This window comes from Furipterus horrens, unplaced genomic scaffold (assembly GCF_987537825.1).
Source record: "Furipterus horrens unplaced genomic scaffold, mFurHor1.1.pri manual_scaffold_2, whole genome shotgun sequence".
NCBI classification, from domain to species: domain Eukaryota; kingdom Metazoa; phylum Chordata; class Mammalia; order Chiroptera; family Furipteridae; genus Furipterus; species Furipterus horrens.
The window spans coordinates 191,489,030-191,507,726 of NW_028327172.1; the positions used below are offsets into that span (position 1 = coordinate 191,489,030).

At 36.5% G+C, this 18,697-nt stretch overlaps 1 protein-coding gene and 1 non-coding gene across 8 annotated transcripts in view; one reads left to right on the forward strand and one right to left on the reverse strand.

Moving 5' to 3' along the window:
* The window catches only part of ATP8A1 (ATPase phospholipid transporting 8A1), a 219,998-nt gene extending 203,190 nt beyond the window's left edge, over window positions 1-16,808 (forward strand). For all 7 annotated transcript variants that reach the window (XM_090266926.1, XM_090266927.1, XM_090266925.1 and 4 more), the window contains 4 exons: window positions 2,560-2,648; window positions 3,400-3,492; window positions 10,802-10,893; window positions 12,142-16,808. In XM_090266926.1, the coding sequence (XP_090123052.1) occupies window positions 2,560-2,648; window positions 3,400-3,492; window positions 10,802-10,893; window positions 12,142-12,239 (372 nt within the window). In that variant the 3' untranslated portion in view covers window positions 12,240-16,808. The remainder of the gene's footprint in view (window positions 1-2,559; window positions 2,649-3,399; window positions 3,493-10,801; window positions 10,894-12,141) is intronic.
* Window positions 16,809-17,224: 416 nt separating this feature from the next.
* LOC150020188 (U6 spliceosomal RNA) lies at window positions 17,225-17,328 on the reverse strand. Its single transcript, XR_016509416.1, has one exon. It is a non-coding gene; the product is annotated as a U6 spliceosomal RNA (small nuclear RNA).
* Between the last annotated feature and the right edge of the window lie 1,369 nt (window positions 17,329-18,697).

Below are 18,697 nucleotides of genomic sequence, written 5' to 3' on the forward strand. Positions count from 1 at the left end.
CAGAGGTAAGCTCCTCTTATCTGGTCAAGCCCCTTGGCTTAGCTAAATGTGTGTTAGCTCACATTTTCTCAAACGTTCCTTCTCTGCAAGTTCACATGGAAATCGCAAAACGATTCCTCATTCCTCTGCTGCATCTTGCATTTTCACGCAGCGCTGCTTCATTTTTTGAAGCCCGCGTGGCCCGATGTGGAGACAGTGTCCCTCTACAGAGACAAGTAGTTGTTTGTCCAGCGCAGAGCCTATGCCCTCCAGTTACCAGCCTTAAGGCTGCCCTGGCTGATCCTTTCTCCAGTCCCCTCGGGAGCCACTTTTGTGGCCGGTTCTGTTTGGTCTCACGGGGCCTCGGGGAGGGGCGGTGGGGGCCGCTTGGCAGGGCCCGCGGATCTCCCACGTTAGGAGCCTTTTGCAAACGGGGCTCGGAGGGAGCTCCAGCCCAGCCCCGAACAGGCTGCTCCTGTTCCCCCATTGTGTGCGGGGATCAGGCGCCTTTCCCCAGCTGACCCGCCTGCGAGTGGAGACATGTGAAAAGTTAAAGACAAAAATGGTTTCTGCAGAGGGAGGGGGAGCGTTCTTGTACAGAAAGGAAGGAAATACCTCTGTGGGATTTTTCTCCGCTCTTCATCCAAAAAATACAGAGACTCTCTGTCTTTAATGCGAATGCCAGCTTTAAATCTTTTAGGTTTGGATTAACTCTGCAAAAGAAAAAAAAATCTGACAGGCTTTCAGATATGACGCAGAAAAACTTTTTTTCCCCTCAATTCATGTTGTTCGTTTGTAAAGCCAAAGGCCGGTGGGCTGAATAGTGAGCACCAGTTAACATCACAATGGTCAGAATTAGCAGCCGCCAGTCGCCCCCACCAGCACTTTTGCCTTTTCTCCATCAGAGGACATTTCATACAGCATGGCTAAGGCAGGAATAAATCGTTTTCCTCTTGCCCCCTCAATTAAAATAGGTTAAAATTAAGCTCAGTAAACAAGGTATTTTCAATGATGTGATTTAGAATCTTGACTTACCTTCCCCCCCCCCCCAAGAGGAAAAAGAAATAAGGTTTTTCCAGTCCTTACCGTCACTCTAAACAAAACCCACTGACTTGATAGACATTTCCTATTACATAGTTATTGTGGTTTTCACTATTGAGGATGTCAGCAAACATGTCAAAGATCATGTTTTGCTTATAAAATAAAGTGACTTTTATGTGAATATTTTTCATGTTGTTGGTGCCTAGAATATGGATGTTATTTCACGGAATCCACGTGGCAACGTTTACTTTCTGATATTTTTTGTAATAGCACATTTTTATTAAAGGGGTATTTAGAGGTATTGGATCCTAAAAAGCTAAAAATCTTAGCATTCTTGAACCAAAAGTCTGTACCGATAAGCTCATGTTTATGTAAAAAAAAAAAAAAAATTAAACAGCAGTTCCTGGTCTTCAACTGAAAGTCAAAATGAATTGGTAATTTGAAACAATTTAAAACCCATAATATTTTTATTTGATAAGTATTGGTTGATTAGGATTGTGTGTCATTCTGAAACTGCCTATAAGAATTAAACTCTAGATCATTTGTAATTCCTGAGCCACACATGGTTAAAAACAAAGTTCTGTGTGATTTCAGGTAGAGTATAAATATGCGTGCAGTAGTTCGCTACAGTTTAATGGGCTTATAACAATACATTTACTGCAGATTTATTCCTGATAAACAAATAGACATGCAGTGAAACAAAATCTTATTGTGTTACAAAGGAATTTTATTATAATTGCAAATAGCCAATAGGACTTATTAATTTTATAATCATAGAATCATTTTTTGCAACCCAAAATTGATATAGCAATTTGGGATTTGATACAAAGTAATGCTTCAAATTATTTTTAACACACTTTTGTTTGGGTTTTACATAGTAGATATTTGGCTTGGCTTTAGCAATAACAGGATGTACAAGTTATGTAAATCTTTGAACAAAACTTATGATTATCATATATAATATCAGCTGAAAATAGTAAAATTATTTTATAGATATCTTAATTTGATTATACTATATTCATGACTTATCTGGATTTTTTAATAACGTCCTATTTTATAAAATCAGTTAATTTTCATTTGAAAAATAAGTTAGTTTCTAGCTAGGATTTATTTTACCTGTTGTATTATATGAGAATTTAACCCAGAACATATTTGAATTTTCTCAAAAAGATTTTTATATTATAAAAATATAAAAAAAGGTCAGAGATGTTCTAAGTTATAAAAGAAGGTCAAAGTTTATTTCTTCGTGCATTGACCACAAATAATAAAAACCTCATATAAAAATATGAAAAGACTCGGCAAATGATAAAACTGCTATATTAGGCACTCGAAGGGAAAAATAGATATAGTAAATACATGCTTTAACACATTTGGCTTTTAATTTCATATATTTCACACGTTTAAATTTAGAGTTATTGTAGTATACCCTCTTTAGAATGAAATTCTTAAGATTATTTTACTTAAAATGACATAAAAACTCAACATGAATGATGTGTTTCCTGAATTTTAAAGTGACATTGTTTCTGGTGGTTTTCTCAGGCAGCCATGTTGTTTGGTTCCGGAGTCTTTTGGGCGGGACTGTTATTCATCCCCGTGGCCTCTCTGCTTCTGGATGTGGCATACAAGGTGTAAGTACAGTACTCAATTATGTACATAAAAATACAGATGTATGTTAACCCACAGATTTCTCTACTTGTAACATCAACTCAAGAATGGGGAGTTTCCAGAATAGGAATTAGTAATATTCATTTATTTTACATAATAAAGAAGAAAGGAGTGATTGAAGAACTAGAAAACTAAACTAGTTAAAAGGGCAGAATAAGAAGTAAAACAAGCAGTTTTAGTTAATATTAGAGAGTATTTTTTTTAGAATTTACCCTGAAAAGCCCAGTCAAGGTAGAAGAAAAATTCTAATATCTTCAAACACACACATATATATTTTATTAGTGAACAATACTTGTGAAATGAAGTTTTTTGCTTGCCCGATTCCAGACATATAAAATAGATGTTAAAGTTTTTTGCTTGCCAGATTCTAAACATACATAAAATATAGAACTATAGAACTTAACTAATTTGCTGAAGGATTATGCATTTTAAAATGTTATCTCTTTCCACAAAAATGGTACCATTAAAATTAGTTATATGATGCTTACTTAATAACTATGAGAGTTTTAATGTTATAAACCTAAGCCATTTGTTTTAAGACTATTGGTTCTGTAATTAATGCTCAAAATTATTGCAATTTTACATTTTTTTTGGAAAACTATTATTTCTACTCTGGTCACTGTTGTGCAGTACTTAAAAGCATGATAATAAACCAGTTTTGTGAGGTCGTTAGTCTTCACACAAATACTTCCATACAAAATTTTTTTCTTGCAGGATCAAGAGGACTGCATTTAAAACATTAGTAGATGAAGTTCAGGAGCTGGAGGCAAAATCTCAAGACCCGGGAGCAGTCGTGCTTGGAAAAAGGTAAAGTACACTAAATATGGTCATTTCTAAGGGAACTTTAAATTTTTCTTTTACTAGAGGCTGGAAATAAATGGTAAAACTTAACAAGGAGCTAGCAGTGTCATTGACAGAGTTTGGAATCAGAGAGGTGTGGATCCAAATCAAATCTGTCATTTCACTAAGCTGTGTGTGACCTGAGCTGAGTTGCTTAGTGCTACTGAGCCTCAATTTCCTCATCTATAAAGTGGGGGTGATAACACCTACCTCAGGACTAGCTGTAAGAATTGGATAAAATACTACCGATAAGGCAAATTGCTCGATGTCTGGAGCTTAACGAGCATTAAACGAATGGTAGTTACAAACAGTATTGTGTTACTGAACTGAAAGGGGAAAGAAGACTTTTAGGTGCAAACAGTACCCATAATGCATTCGTATGTCATGAAAATCAGAGCGTGACTTAGGGCAAAGTGCCCTGTGGTTGCCTGTGTGTCTCAGTATATGATTAAGAACTGACTGAGGCCCTTGTCATATAGGAAGAGACTTAGTGTTTCCAAGTCCTTTCCTCCCCTCCACCACCTCAAAAAAAGCAAGGTTAGAAAGCCAATCAAATTCACTACATTCGCAAAGCATTATAAAAAGAAAACTAAAATTATTTGAAGCAGTCTATAATAAACCACAATTATGAAGATAATGCCAGGCCTTTATTTTTCTCTCTTTCATCACTCTAAAATAAGCTAAAGTTTTGTCCAAACCATAAGAAATATTTTGCCCTGGTACATGTCACCTTCATCACGAGCCACCGTTGTTATTCTACATGATGCAGTGGAGTAAGTGTCAGGCTGGGAACATAAGCTGAGACCTTGGCTGCCAGTCCTCATTGGCTTTCGTGTGGCCTAAGGGACACATCACACACCAGTCTTTGCCTCTTTTAAAATATTAGCACTGGCTTTTGTTGAGCACTTACTGCGAGCCAGGTGTTCACTCATCACTTCATGTTTACTACGTCATTGAACCCCTGTGACAACCACATACAAATCCATCGCCCCCATTTATTCCAGATGGGGAAACTGGGGCTTAGAGAGACCAAGTTCTCAAAGTCAGAAGTGACAGAGCTGGGCCCTGAGCCCATGTCAGTGGATTCTCAAGTCCCTGCTCCCAACCGTTCATTGTTCTGCTTCCTTGCGCTACCTTTTCAAGAACATGATAGTGAAGCAAAAACAGCCTACCACTGACCCGACAAAGTCCTTGACCTCTCTAACTCAGTGTGCCTGCGTGTGTGATGGGGATGATAATATCTGTTTTCAAGGTTAGAGATATTCTGCTCTTCCCTCCACCTTCCCCTCCATCTCTGTTCTCTCATCTAAAAATTTCCAACTCTTCCAATGACCTGGCATAAACAGTCCCTCAAAAATGTCTTCTCTCTCTTTCACCCTAGCGATATAAAGGAAGTGGTAAAAGTTCTAATTCACAAAATTGTGAATAAAACCATTTATTAACAATTACTAGGGAAAGTCCTCTGATGATACTTGTTACTACCCTCAGGAGTAAATTCCTCATATTTGTATGTTAATAAAACGTACATTAAGACCCTCTGTGTGATATTTAACTTTCGTGGTTTGTAGTACATCGGTGGCAGTTCATAAATCAGGCTGAGGGTTTGATGGGATGACCTCTAGATTCTTAGGATTTGGTAAGTCCGTGATGTATGTAGCCCCTTCCATGAAATAAAATAAGAGAGTCTAAAAGGAATGACGTGAGTCGTACTATACCATGACCTCTCACTTCTCCATAGAAAATACATCAGATAAATGTTCTGCTGCTGCCCAGCTCATTTGCCTAAAATAGCTCTTCAGCTTTTCTCAGAAATTCAGGAATGATTTGACTATTAGCTGAATACCACAGACAAAAACCTTGGGTCCAACACATATCCCCTGTTGCTGTGGCTGCCCACCAGTGACCAGAAGGATGCTGATGCTCAGCGTGACCCCAGTGTCCTCCTGCTAAGTCAAGGCTAGGGGAGGGGGAGAAAAAAGGTCTGGGACAGGAGAACAATCTAAACTAGTTAGAAAAGTCTCCGTGCTGAACTAATTGCATTCTCAGGCAGTTAAGGAACTGTCAGATTGATTTTACCGCAAGGATTATTTCAGGAATCTTGGACAATGATATCAATGTCAAATTTTTTGAAGTCCGCTAACTTTAAAGAGGGAGAAATTGTGATTTCTATGCATTTTAGCGATATCAGACTTGCTTTCGTTTCAGAGCACCGTGTTATTTTATGCCTCCCAGTATTTATTTGCACATGCTATTCCCTTGCCTAGAAGCCGATACCCTCGTATGGACTGTGCTGTCTGATTCCCAGCTTTCAAAACCCAGCTCAGATGCAAATACCTCAACTTTTCACAAATACAGTTAATTCCTACTCTGTTATCTCTGTACTTTGCTTTCTCTTCTGTTTTACTATTATTACCTATATTATAATGTATCTGTTTACCCTGTGTTTGTTTGTTTCCCACTAGACTGAACTCCTTGAAGGAGAGACCCTCTCTCTTAGTCTTTGCAACCCAACACCTAGCATAGTACGGGGAATGCAGTACCACTCTATAAATATTAGGTGAAAAGTTGAATGAATGGTCAAGAGAAGGAAGGAAGGAAGGAAGGAAGGAAGGAAGGAAGAAAGGAAGGAAAGGGAGGGCGGGAGGGAGGGAGGAAAGGGTGGATGAAAGTACAGAATAGTGGATGGTAAATAGTAGTTAATTAAAAATAACATGCATAAGAACATAGAATTATTGATACCTAGGTTACACTTCCCAAACTAGTGATGTCCAGAGTAATGATGGTTTACATATTTTGTTATAAAATTATGCAGTTCTTAAAGAAGATCTTGTGAGTTGATCATCTCTATTTTTTTTTTTTAATCTTCACTCTGTGAGCTATGACGTCAAGCTCTGCAGAAAGGGAAACTGCTAGAGAAACTGTAACTTGTCAGCAGTGTGTCCAAATCAGCATTTGCAAAAGTTTATTTTTCCTCTTTACTCATTTTCAGAAATTAAAACATTTTAGCTAAAATAGTTTGTCTTTGTAGAGGGCATAGTATGCCACTTACCATATTACCCAGCAAGTCAGGTATATTCCAATTTATATCAAAAATTTTGGGGAAAGTATATTTCATCATTTTAAGTATAGTGCTTTTGAGCCATGGGTTATAGTAGAAATTGACTTAAGCCTAAAATATTGGCAGAATAAATCCAAATGTTACTCCTGATCACTGTGTACCATGGCTAATTATTTTTGATTAGGGAAATGACATGAGTGAGACCCTGTTCTTTGCTGTAACTTTAATGTGGACATGCTCCAACAGTAGGGAGCAGAAACATCTATGATTCCAAAATATTTTTTGAATTCAAAAATTAATTTTTTCCCATAGGTTTATAGCAAACCTTTCATGGAAAAACCTAAACCATTTGTTCTATAAATACAAGGACATTAATAGTGTTTATTTTTTATAATGTAAATGTTTATACATTTATAGCAGAAATATTAATTTTGGGGGCCTCTCAGATCCCAGTTGAGGATATTACATCTACAAGTTGTGTATAACATCTTACTTGCTCTTAAAAATTGTGAATTCAAAACCCAAAGGATTAAAATAAGGGATTGTAGACACTGAGTTCATTGAAGACAGGGCAGTTTTGGGGGGATATTTTTTATATGCATGTGAAGCAGTACGTCTTACAGACAGGCAAACATGATCATAAGACTCTTAATTTTTCATATCTAACTGTAGACATTAACCAGAATATCATTAGCAGCCATTTGTAAGTAGAATTTTAGTCCAGGATCTTCAGGTCAGTCCTCATTACTTTGTGCCTCACCTTGGTTTGGTCTACAGCCTTAGCTTTAAAGCGGAGAGTAGCGAAGTATGAATGTCAGATGATTTGGTCATACAGATGGTGGTGGTGGTCTCTCCCAGTTTTTCCCTGGATTGTTTATCTTAATAAAAAGCAATTATAACATTCCCCAAGAACTAATAGAAATGAAACTATATTTCTCAGTTTTCACACTGGATTTTATACCAGTCTTACATAAATTCCTCGAGGTTTAGGAGAGGCACATATCAGATATTTTCCCCAGCCTACTCTCATCAGTGTGACAATGATTCTGTGCAGCATTTGTAAAGAAAAGAGTCACAACAATAAAATATCCTCTCTCCCAGGGCAGAGATTAGGCCTGTTACAGTCATTGTTTATCTCCTCACCAGTGCCACCTAGTACAGGACAGCTGTCACAGGCTACATACTAAAATGGTCAGTGAGTGAAGGGCTATTTACTTTCCAGAGGAGATCCATTTTAATGAGTCAACCAAAATAGCTTGGCAGCCCCAATATAAAGACACATGCAAGTTTAACACTCTTAAAAGAGAACTGAAAATACCTTTTGATAACATGTTCCCAGGCAGGAAATGGATTTTACCTATACTTCTTTTATGTTTCAAAATGAAGTACTCTTTTAAAACATGATATCTTTCCACCTCACCTCCACCAGATATCTTAAATTGCAAAATTTTAGTGGGCTTAAAAATAAGGTAACATTATTTAAGTGGTAGTTGTGTATATAATTGCATTAAGCAAATTCAAAATTTGCATAGCTCAGTATGTAAAAGAAAGACTATACAAGATTGAGTGAAACTACTGATGAAGAATTGTGAAGAAGATGCAGTTTTTAGTGAGAAGGAATCCTAAAGGCTTTCTTCTCACACTATGTTCAGTTCTTCAACAAAAACTGAACTTTTAACACATCTATTAATGGTTAAGATGTTACAAGTATATTTTATAATGTGACTTGATCGTAATATCAGTACCCATAAATATAGTGGCACAAAATTGCATAATTTTGACCTGATGAGTAGTTCCCTAATTAAGGTAGGATAAGACTCATCATCATCATCATCACTTAATATTTATTAAGCACTCACCTATGAGTGGCATTTGTATTCTCAAGAGGGGACGCTGCTCCATAAGAACTAAAGTAATACGTAGCTAAGGCAAAAGAAAAAAGAAAAAAACTCTCATAGTTTGCTACTAAGGAGGTGAAGTGGGGACATTTTAAATTAATGTCATGTAGCAATAGACAGCTCGTGTTGAGCTAGTGTTGAATATAAACCAAGGCATCGGAAGTAATCCTCACAAAGCATCTTTTGTTTTGTGATGATCTCTGTTCTAGTTGATATTTTGTAGTAAATTTGGGGGTTCTGGGGAGTGGTGAGGGGAAAAGCATTTGTTAAGTGCTCCCTAAATGCCCATCACCATGCTGGAAGCTAGACCGTTCCCTGAGGGACAGGGATCGTCCCCTCTTGTACATAAGATGGCCGGGAAGGGTTTGCCTAAGGTGGCCCAGCTAAAAAGTAACAGACTCAGAATTAAACGAAAGTAAGACGGCAAAGCCATGCTTTTTCCATGGTAATGTGCTTTTGTGCTTCTTTCCCAAAAAAAGACTTTCTTAGTGCCTTTTTGGGGGGCGGGGGGGAACACTAAACATTAGCTTGATATAAGAGATGAGCAAAATTCAGTGTACCCTTATATGAAAAGTTACCAAACAAAATTGCATTATCTTATATATGTAAGTTGCCGTAATATGAAAGACAAAATTCTCATGTCAGCCTTCTTCACACTTCGAGGGTGTAATGTTTCAGTAGTACATTTAGAAAGACCAGCCTGAAACTTAGGAAGTGTATTTTGGGGGGGGAGAAGTCGCTGTGTAGTGATACATTACAATCTTCTAGTATAATGTAGCTATTTCCATTTTACTTCCCAGCACCTCAGCCGCCAAGGCTGTGCTGACAAAATCAGACCACCTGCTGCTAAAGCCGCCCACTTCCCCAAAGCAGTTACATATTTTAATGTCCCTCAGGTTCCCCGTAGTGTCGGTTTAAAAAAAAAAAAAAAAGTGGCTGTAAAAATGGCCCCTTTCCCTTCCCCTTATCTGTTTATTTCACTGGCAAAAACAAGTTTTATAAATATTTGCTAAAACCAGTAAAGTTTTAGATGAATTAGCTTCCTTGCCTGAATGTAGCTAATTCCCAGTGACAATAAAGTATGTCTAATAATTACCAGTTAATATCCCTAGACTTTAAAAAATATGTGTGGAAGATTACTACAAAGGGCAACATTTCTAAATATTTTACTTTAGCAAAAGCCTAAATATTTGTGTAATTACAAGTTCATTTTGCAGAGGGTCTTTTTTTTTCTTTTACATATGATAAAAATTGTTCCATTTCAGTGTCTCAAAATTATTGGCAAAGAACTGAACTAACATAACTTACAGCAATTTAAGCAAAGCTTTTATAGTGGGGAAAATACAAGATGGAAAATTTTCAACTGAGTTAGTTCCAGTGATTAAAACAAAATTGTATAAACATTTGCTGCAATGCGTATAGATTACTTATTAGCTCTTCATGCTTATTATGTTCTTTGATATCAAAGCAAGGCTTTATAAATCACTCAGTAGAGAAATGGCATGATTGGGAGGATTGATGATGTTTCAAAAAGCATTTCAGAATTATCATTCAAGTTCATGTATTCAGCCAATATCTGAGTTCCCTCCTGTGTAAGACAGCTCTGCATGTAATGAGAAAAAAAATACATGCATTATTTCTTGCAGTGTACTTGGAGAAGTAACACAATTAATCAGATGAATTTGTTCCTATGGAAAGGATTACTCTAAACACTTATTTAAAAATAACTATTTTTGCTATCACATTTTACCCACTATAATTACGTTCTGAAAATAGTACTTTTATTTTAAAATGAAACTAAAGGGACACATTTCATGCCATATTAGTGGTGATGGAATTTTTCTAATTAAAAAGTCTATGAAATTTCTTCTTTGTGTAATTTCTAGGATTTCTTTACATAACTAAAATAATATTGCACACCAAAATATGTTCAAAGTAGAAAAAAGATATAATATTTTTTAATTCTAAAAATGCCATGCTTAAAATCTATGTAGTAAGTCAACCAAGATTTTAGAAGCTAATAAGCTACTGGAAGTTTTTTTTTATTGTATTGTGCAGGTTCTATAGCTTCATTTGACTGAAACATAACTGGGGTGTGGGGAAATCTTTTGATTGGATTATTAGGGACAAAATAGTCCTCTATCTAAACTCTTGAAATCCCATTATCTGAAAAAATGGGGGTAAGAAAAGAAATCACTAGTCTACAGATCTCTCGGGCAATGTTTTGTTTAAGTCTACATCTCTCTCGTGGTCCCTGTGGGCACACTGGGGTCTCTGCTGAGCTGATAATTCATTTCACACGTTTGCACCTGCTCTGCAGCCTCACAGAGAGGGCTCAACTGCTCAAGAACGTCTTTAAGAAGAACCACGTCAACTTGTACCGGTCTGAATCATTGCAACAAAACCTTCTCCGTGAGTATCTGTGTTCCTATTTTTGTCAAAATTCTACCATCACTTCATAGCATTCATGAGAACAGTATTTTGATTTTCGGGATGTTTAACTATTTAAAATTAGCACCTATGTGAATGGTGCTAAGGACATGAAATTAAGGCGGAAAAAAAAGAAAGAATTAAAATTAGCACGTAAAACAACTTTGGCTTATTTTGCAACATGTTATGTAAATGACAAATGTTTAGAGAAACCTTTACTCTTAACCATCTCACTTTTAGCAGAAGAGATAGAGCACTTTAAATTTTTGCTGCTTTCATTTAAAGAAAAATATTTCCACATGCCCCTTGCTTCCTTAAATCTTAAAAAGGACCAGTAAAATAAATCCTAACTCTTAAATGCTCCCTCTGTATTGTTATCTTTTCTACTTGAATAACTTTGCAATAGCCTTTTCAGCTTTCATGCAGAACAATGAAACATATATTTTCCCTTCAAAAATATTTATGAACATTTAGAGTTGTGAGAAATTACTAGGTATCCTGCCCTCTGAACATTTCAAGGATCTAAAAAAGAATATAATATATAAAGCCCTGTAGTAAACGTATTTGTGTAATATATCTTTTGTTTCATGTTGTTTCCACATATAATTTATTTTCACTTATATATACTCGTGTTTAATGCTTTTGCTATTTATACTCCAAGAGGCCTTTCCTGAAGATGTGATCCCCTGGGGGCCATTTCTTATTTATATGCCCCCACCAGCCATGTTGGGGCTTGAGTGAGTTTATTTGTACTTGCCCAAAGCCAAGCAGAATATTGTCTGAGAGAGGGAGACCGTTTCCCACCATTCACAGTTACGGATGCTTATCCCCTCTTCACTTTTACTCTTCCTTCCCTCACATCCACCTGATCTATGCGGACATTCCTGTGCCCACTGGACTAGACTCCCCAACCCCTCTGGTAGCTGGGTGGCAAAAATTAGACGGGTTGTACCTGCAATGCTGAACGGGGAGTTGAGAGGGATTGGGAGTGCCTGCTTATTCATCTGGAGGGCAGAACTTAGGGAATCTAAGCCGGTCATCCATCCCACTCTTCATTTTGTACTTGAGTCTGTGTTTTCTCCCAACATTAAAAATGAGTGTCTTTATGCTTTTGAGGGGGGAAGGGAGGCATTAGTTCGCCAAGTTAGAAAATGAGCACTCAGAGCTCAGAAGGACAGCGATTCCCAGTGACTTCATGACGATCATTTCTGTTTTATCTTTCCCTTACAGACGGATATGCTTTCTCTCAAGATGAAAATGGAATCGTCTCACAGTCAGAAGTGATTAGGGCCTATGATACCACAAAGCAGAGACCTGATGAATGGTGATGCTGTGGAGGGGCTCCAGGCAGGCTCTGCTGCGTCTCTAAGGAGAGCTCCCACGCCTTCACTGGAATCTGCCGACCAATCCCAGTCTGGTCCAAGGAGGTGAAAGGTGGATCTGAGCTCCTGTCATTGACTGGAATTCAGATTTATGTATTTATAGACATAAGCACTGTGCAACTCTACTGTAACACCATCTCTTTCAGACTTTTTAAAGTATTTGCTAAGTTTTTGTCAGTGGAAATTGGAAATGACCTTGTATCTTGCCAGAGTGCTTTCTTACACCAAGAATAGGTCAGTATTCTTAAGCTGTTACTCTGGGACTGTAACTATCAATTTATTGGATATACCACAAGGTGGCCAACCATTAAAAAACTCTAAAATGGGAATAAGTGAAAGGGGCTCTTGATATTCCGTCTTAGATTTCAGAATATGCTAAAAAAAAAAAAAAAAAAAAAAAAAACCAGCGTTCTTAAGGAACTGACTCACTTTACTGAGAAAAATTTCTAAACCAGACATTCATAAGTGTTTGTGTCAAAAATTATCTCGATAAATGTTTGCCAAAGAAGTTCGATAAGTGTATTTTTCATTCAGTAGTCGTTTGCCCAGAAATTTGAGAGGAAGTTTACCTCCACTTCTGCTATGAGATCTGCATGCCTGACTTTTCAAATATAAGAGTGATTTGCAAAAAAAAAAAAAATGAGTATTTCAAGGCATTTGCTACGAAAATCTGTGATGTTGCACCTTTGGCCTTACAAATGCTTCTTTCTTGTTCGTCTCCTTTATTTAAGTTAGAGGACACACGTGGTAATGTGATTCTGTCATTACAATACTGATTTTTAAAACTGTATATCTCAGTCATTTCTAATTAGGTCTCATCGTCATTTAGATTTTTCTAAAAATCTGGCTTCTGCTTTAGATTGAGTGATGTCATTGTGTCTTGAAGTTTTCTCTCTTAAGAAAACTATGCTTCCATATTCATGTGGAATTTCTAATGCTTCTGTCGAGATGTTTGAAATATGTCAGATAAATGCATGGGCTTTGTACTGTGTTTCGAGTCCCCCAGTCCGTTCCCACTAGAGATGCCTGCTCTCTTATGTAGCACGCCCCGCGTTATGCTGCCTGCCCTATACTAAAGACTGAGAATTACTTCACAGGTCACTTGTCAAGCAGCTGCCAAAATTAGTCACATGCTGCTAATTGGGACAAATAAACAGTACATTTTCCCCATTTAAAAAATACCTATTTTGTTCAAGCCTATAATGTTACAGTCAAAGCGCACTTTTCATCATGAGTTGGTTTCATTACTATGCTTTACAATGTATGTTCAGTTTAATTATTTTCCTCATTTTCCAGACATCTCCTAAAAATGCCTGTTTTTCTACCAACAATAAATGGTCAAGGGGCTGTTTTAAAACCACCACCAGTTTTCTACACTATTTTTAAAATAATGCTTTCATTTAGGAAAAAATTAAAAGGAATTCTAGTTTTCAGATATACTTCAGAGATTGAAGCAAACTTTTTGCCTTTTATTGAAAAGCCTGTTTGCCTTTAAATGGACTTACCAGCAAAATGGATAGAACTTCCTCTTTAAAAAGAAAAGTCAACCAGAATTGAGAGGTGATTTTTCCAAATCACTCCTTGAGTTTAATAATTTCACATTCTCTTCGCCCTTTTTCTCAATCTAGATTTAAAATGAGGCTATACATCATTTCCTTCCCAGTGTTCTTAGCTCTTTTATTATAAGTACGCCCCCCACACACACATTTTCTACAAATAAGAGAGGTTAAAACACACACATAGTTCTAACCTAAAAGGGGCCCAGAGTTGACATACTTCACTTCCCAGACCCTTCCCATTTGGGGTTCAGATTAAGAGAATCGTGAACCAAAACATCTTGCAAGACCGCAGGTATAAGATCGTCTTCAAATTTCTGAAGTCACAGACTTGAACTGTCTACTGAATGGATATTTAGAGTGGCTTTTCTGGGTCTCCCAGGGGTTGATAGTTGAGGTTAAGGCACAAAAGTTAAAAAACGAGAATGACATACCTCCCTCCAGAGAAAACCCAACAGCAGTTACAAACGACTGTTGCTTCCATTTGCCCTCACCAGGGGCGTTCTCCAAAACTTTAATATCAAAATGGGATGACTCTTAGTAACACTGAACTTTATGAATTGAGAAAACTGTAAGTTTTATTTTATCTTGAAACGTGGATTGTTTCTGTGGAGCTCTTCAACGTGAATAGAATACTCATGGTTAATAATGTATAGGATCATGATTGGAAATATGACTATATTTCCATGGCCCTATATTTGAATGATCAATATTAAGTCAATTTCTTCACTTCTTTGGTGGGAGCAGGGGGTGGGCAGCAGGGAGTGATCTCCTTGGTGAAATTTAAAGTGTGATATTACAATGGCAGTGACTTTATAGTGTTAAATTAGAGAAAAGCACGTGATTTTTCAAGCTTCCCAAGGAGAAAAAAACATAACACAGTTTTACCAGGATTCCAATAAACAGTTGAAGTGACTTTCAATGTGTATTTTCTGAAGTAAAGGACATGTACTCTTCAATGAAAAAGTCCCTTGTAGGGACTCTGGCAAATGCTAACACCATTGCTTTACAATGTTTACAGTTCAGAAAATACTACTAATTACAGCAGAAAATCCTCACTCGTTTCGTATCGAAAATCTGGGAGTTGCTTCATTAGTGTTGAATAGTACACAGTGACATTGCGCATAAACTTTCTAAATGTTTTATATAACATATAAAAATATATTGGGTATATTAGCAGGAAAATGGTGTTTCTCAGGAATGTAGTAAATTTAAAATTATTTATGTGCTGCTCACCCTCCCACGCCCCACTCTGTCTGACGTAAACCTGCTTCAGGATTGTGAAGTTAATGGAAAACCTTTTCTAATCAAATCGGGGGGATGTAATGTATACTCAGCTCAATAATATGAGCCGTTTACATAAATTGTAAGGTCATTAAATGGAATCAGTGATTCTTCTAAATTTCCAGGAGGTGGGTGATGAATTCAAGAAATCAGCATTTATTCTAATCATTACATTTTATATTTTAATTTTGTAATTCAGCATTCTAAATATCCGGTGTAAAAGTCACATGATAATATTCTGTGCATTATGCAAACTGTACATCAACTATAATCTCATTTAAAATGTTCTTTCAGGAAATGGATGCTAGTCAGAAAGTCATAGATTGTACATATGTAGTTTTCAATTTATAACTGTCATTATTACAAAGCTAAATAATAGTGTTTATTTTTGTGCAGTTGACCTTTGGCAGTTCCCAGTTTTACAACATATTATCAAATAAGTCTAATCTCATTATCATCTACAAAATTTATCGAGAAAATGCCCACCCCATTCAATCATATGGGCCAGACCTATGAATTCTTTTTGTCAATTACTTAATGTAACACCGTACAGGTTGTTACCTAAGTAATGCTTTTTAATGTTAAATATTTCTATAATGCCTCTTAAAGAGACCATAGTCTGATTTTTCTCACATTAAAATAACTGAAGTCACTTGTGAAACTTAGTTATACTTTGCTGCATTTTAATTAACCTTCAACAGCTATTAAAATAGAATGTAAATTAAATTTTGAAGGAAAGGAAATAAATGTTTTCCATTTCCCATCTTGATTTATTTTCTGTATGAAAGCAGCTGTGTTTTTGATAGGTTTATGGTTTGCATGAATTAATATTTAAAGTGGTCTGGGCCAGCGCATGGCTATTGCTGTAAATCTTGATGTTTATTTTGCCTTTTAAAATTCTATCATGGCTTACCTGCAATTTAATATTCAGTGGATAAATTAGTTGGTCCTCTGCACAATTTTTTTTAATAAGTAAATTATTTTATAAACAAATTTGAACAAATTTAATTGAAACTTTTGTTTAGCTTACCTCTGAGAACTTTTCTTAATACAGCTCACAAAACTTCTCAGCAAATAAATCTCCCTTAAGTAGGAAAAAAGCTAGATTTCATACTTGCTTACTTTGAATTAACAGCAACTTTCCAGAGGTAAATCTGCTCTTGCAAAGATGTGAGCAGACTATTTTGTAAAAATAATAAAAATTTTTATGTTTCATCATTCTAGAATAGAAGCCATAAATGCAGTAAATACTGTTTGTTGTTTGTTTTACTACTTGAAGCTTCATTTTTCATATTTTCAAGTTTATTAGGTTAAAAAAAAAAAAGGCAGCCTGGGAAGGCAGCTGTTATACTCTGGAAAACTGCCATTTACGTTAAAGATAAAATAGTATTTCAGCTCCATGAAAAACCATTCCTGCTGAAACTGCTGTAGAAATTGTGAAGCTGCATGAGAAGAGTGTTGAATCTGTGAATATAGTGGTTTTCTCAGGTTTGTTTATCTCGATGTTCCGTGCACTGTGTTTTGTAGTTATTAAAGCTGAGTGCTAGCCAACCCTGTGCAGTGTTACATCTCATCGCCGTTGGTGAGTGTGCATGTTTTAAACTGCAGATTTTAAATACTTTGTCCTCTAATTGTTATTAAAAGTGAAATAAACTTTACCATTACATAAAGAAAATTGTTAGTTTTAATTGCTAGTTTTAGAAACGATATTGTTCTTTAAAACCTTCAAATACCTATATAACCTGAGAAGGTATATCCATTTAATAGCATTATTAACATATTTTGTTTCCAACCCCAGTTATATACAAAATGTCCCTTCATTTTTACCCAGCTAAATAAAGCATGGAGTGTATTAACGCTAGTTTAATAAGAAGGATAGTTTTGATAATTAAGTATTTTTAAAAATATTTTTAAAGAGATTATTATAGTTTGATTCTTGGTCAGAAAAGGCTTCCAGGATTGTCCCCCTTTCATGTTTAAATCTGCCTGCAGGTCAGCAGCTAACACATGGCCCCATCTTTCAAGTAGCGTGACTTCCTTAGGGTATATAAACCCACCAAATTTGTTGTTGTTGTGTTTTTGTTTTCGTTTTTTGTTTTGGACCACTTCACAAATTTGTGTGTCATCCTTGCACAGGGACCATGCTAATCTCTATATCATTCCGTTTTTAGTATATGTGCTGCTAAAGCAAGCACACCCACCAAATTCTTTCAAGTTCATGAAAACATGGTCAAGTTTAGCCATTAATATTTCAAGAAAGTAACCAGAAAATAATAAAATCGCCATGTGCTACAGACGTACAGGAAATATCAGAAATGATGACAATAGCCTTCTCAAAAGTAAGCATCGTTGGGTGAAAGGTGACAAGAGCTGCAGCCAGATAACCTGCCAGGTGGAATAAGGTTGGTCCCCAGACAGGCACTCAGGAAGCGATCTAAGGTGCCCCTGGTTTGTTGGAGTCAGGCAGTGTGTGCTTAGCCATCTGAGGCCCCTGTCCTTTCCCCGTATTCCCAGGGACAACGATTGGGTGTGGGTACCCCAAGCAAAACAGTGTCTATACAGAAAAGTTATCTGTAAATGATGTTAAGTGATTTTCACATTCCCCTGAAAATAAGCACTGTTTATACTGACCCTGTAGTGTAAGATGCCTTCTAGTATAAGGAAACAGCAAACTTGAACTACATTCCCATAAATTCAGTACGTCATCCCCATTTAAAAGTTTTTGTATGCTAATGGCATTTCTAAACTAAACCTTCCATTTCAGTAACACAGAGCCACTCATTTTCATGAAGAACGGTCTTCCTAACCTGCTAATTTCACTAGTAAGCTAATAAAAATTGTTGAAAAATATCAAACATTTTACCATTCAGTCTTTTTAGAATTATTGAGTTTATTGGAGTGAGATTGGCTAATAAAACCATACAGATTTCGAATGTACAATTTTATAACATAATCTGTATGCTGCATCATGTGCTCACAACCCAAAGTCAAGTCTCTGCGCCACCGTATTTATTGCCCCTTGACCTCTTCCACTTCCCCTCACCCCCCTTTTCCTCTGGCTATCACCATACTGTTGTTTGTGTCTGTGGGGGTGTTTTGTTTTGGGGTTGTTTTTTTTTTTTTTTTTTTTGCTTAATCCCTTCACCTTCTTCCCCCAGTTCTCCAACATCCCCTGCCCCCGCTCCTGCCAACAGCTGTTCAGTCTGCTCTATGTATCTATGATTCTGTTTCTATTTTGTTAGTTTATTTTGTTCATTAGATTCCACATATAAGTAAGATCATATGGTACTTGTTTTTCACTGACTGGCCTATTTCACTTAGCATAATACTCTCCGGTTCCATCCATGATGTCGCAAAAGGTAAGATTTCTTTTTTTACAGCCAAGTAGCATTCCAGTGTGTAGATGTACCACGGCTTTTTTATCCACTCATCTACTGATGGGCACTTTGGCTACTTTCAGATTAGCTATTGTAAATAACACTGCTATGAACCTAGGATATATGCTTTAAATCCACTTTGAGTTTATTCTTCTGTATGGATTAAGTATGTGGTCTTGCTTCTTCT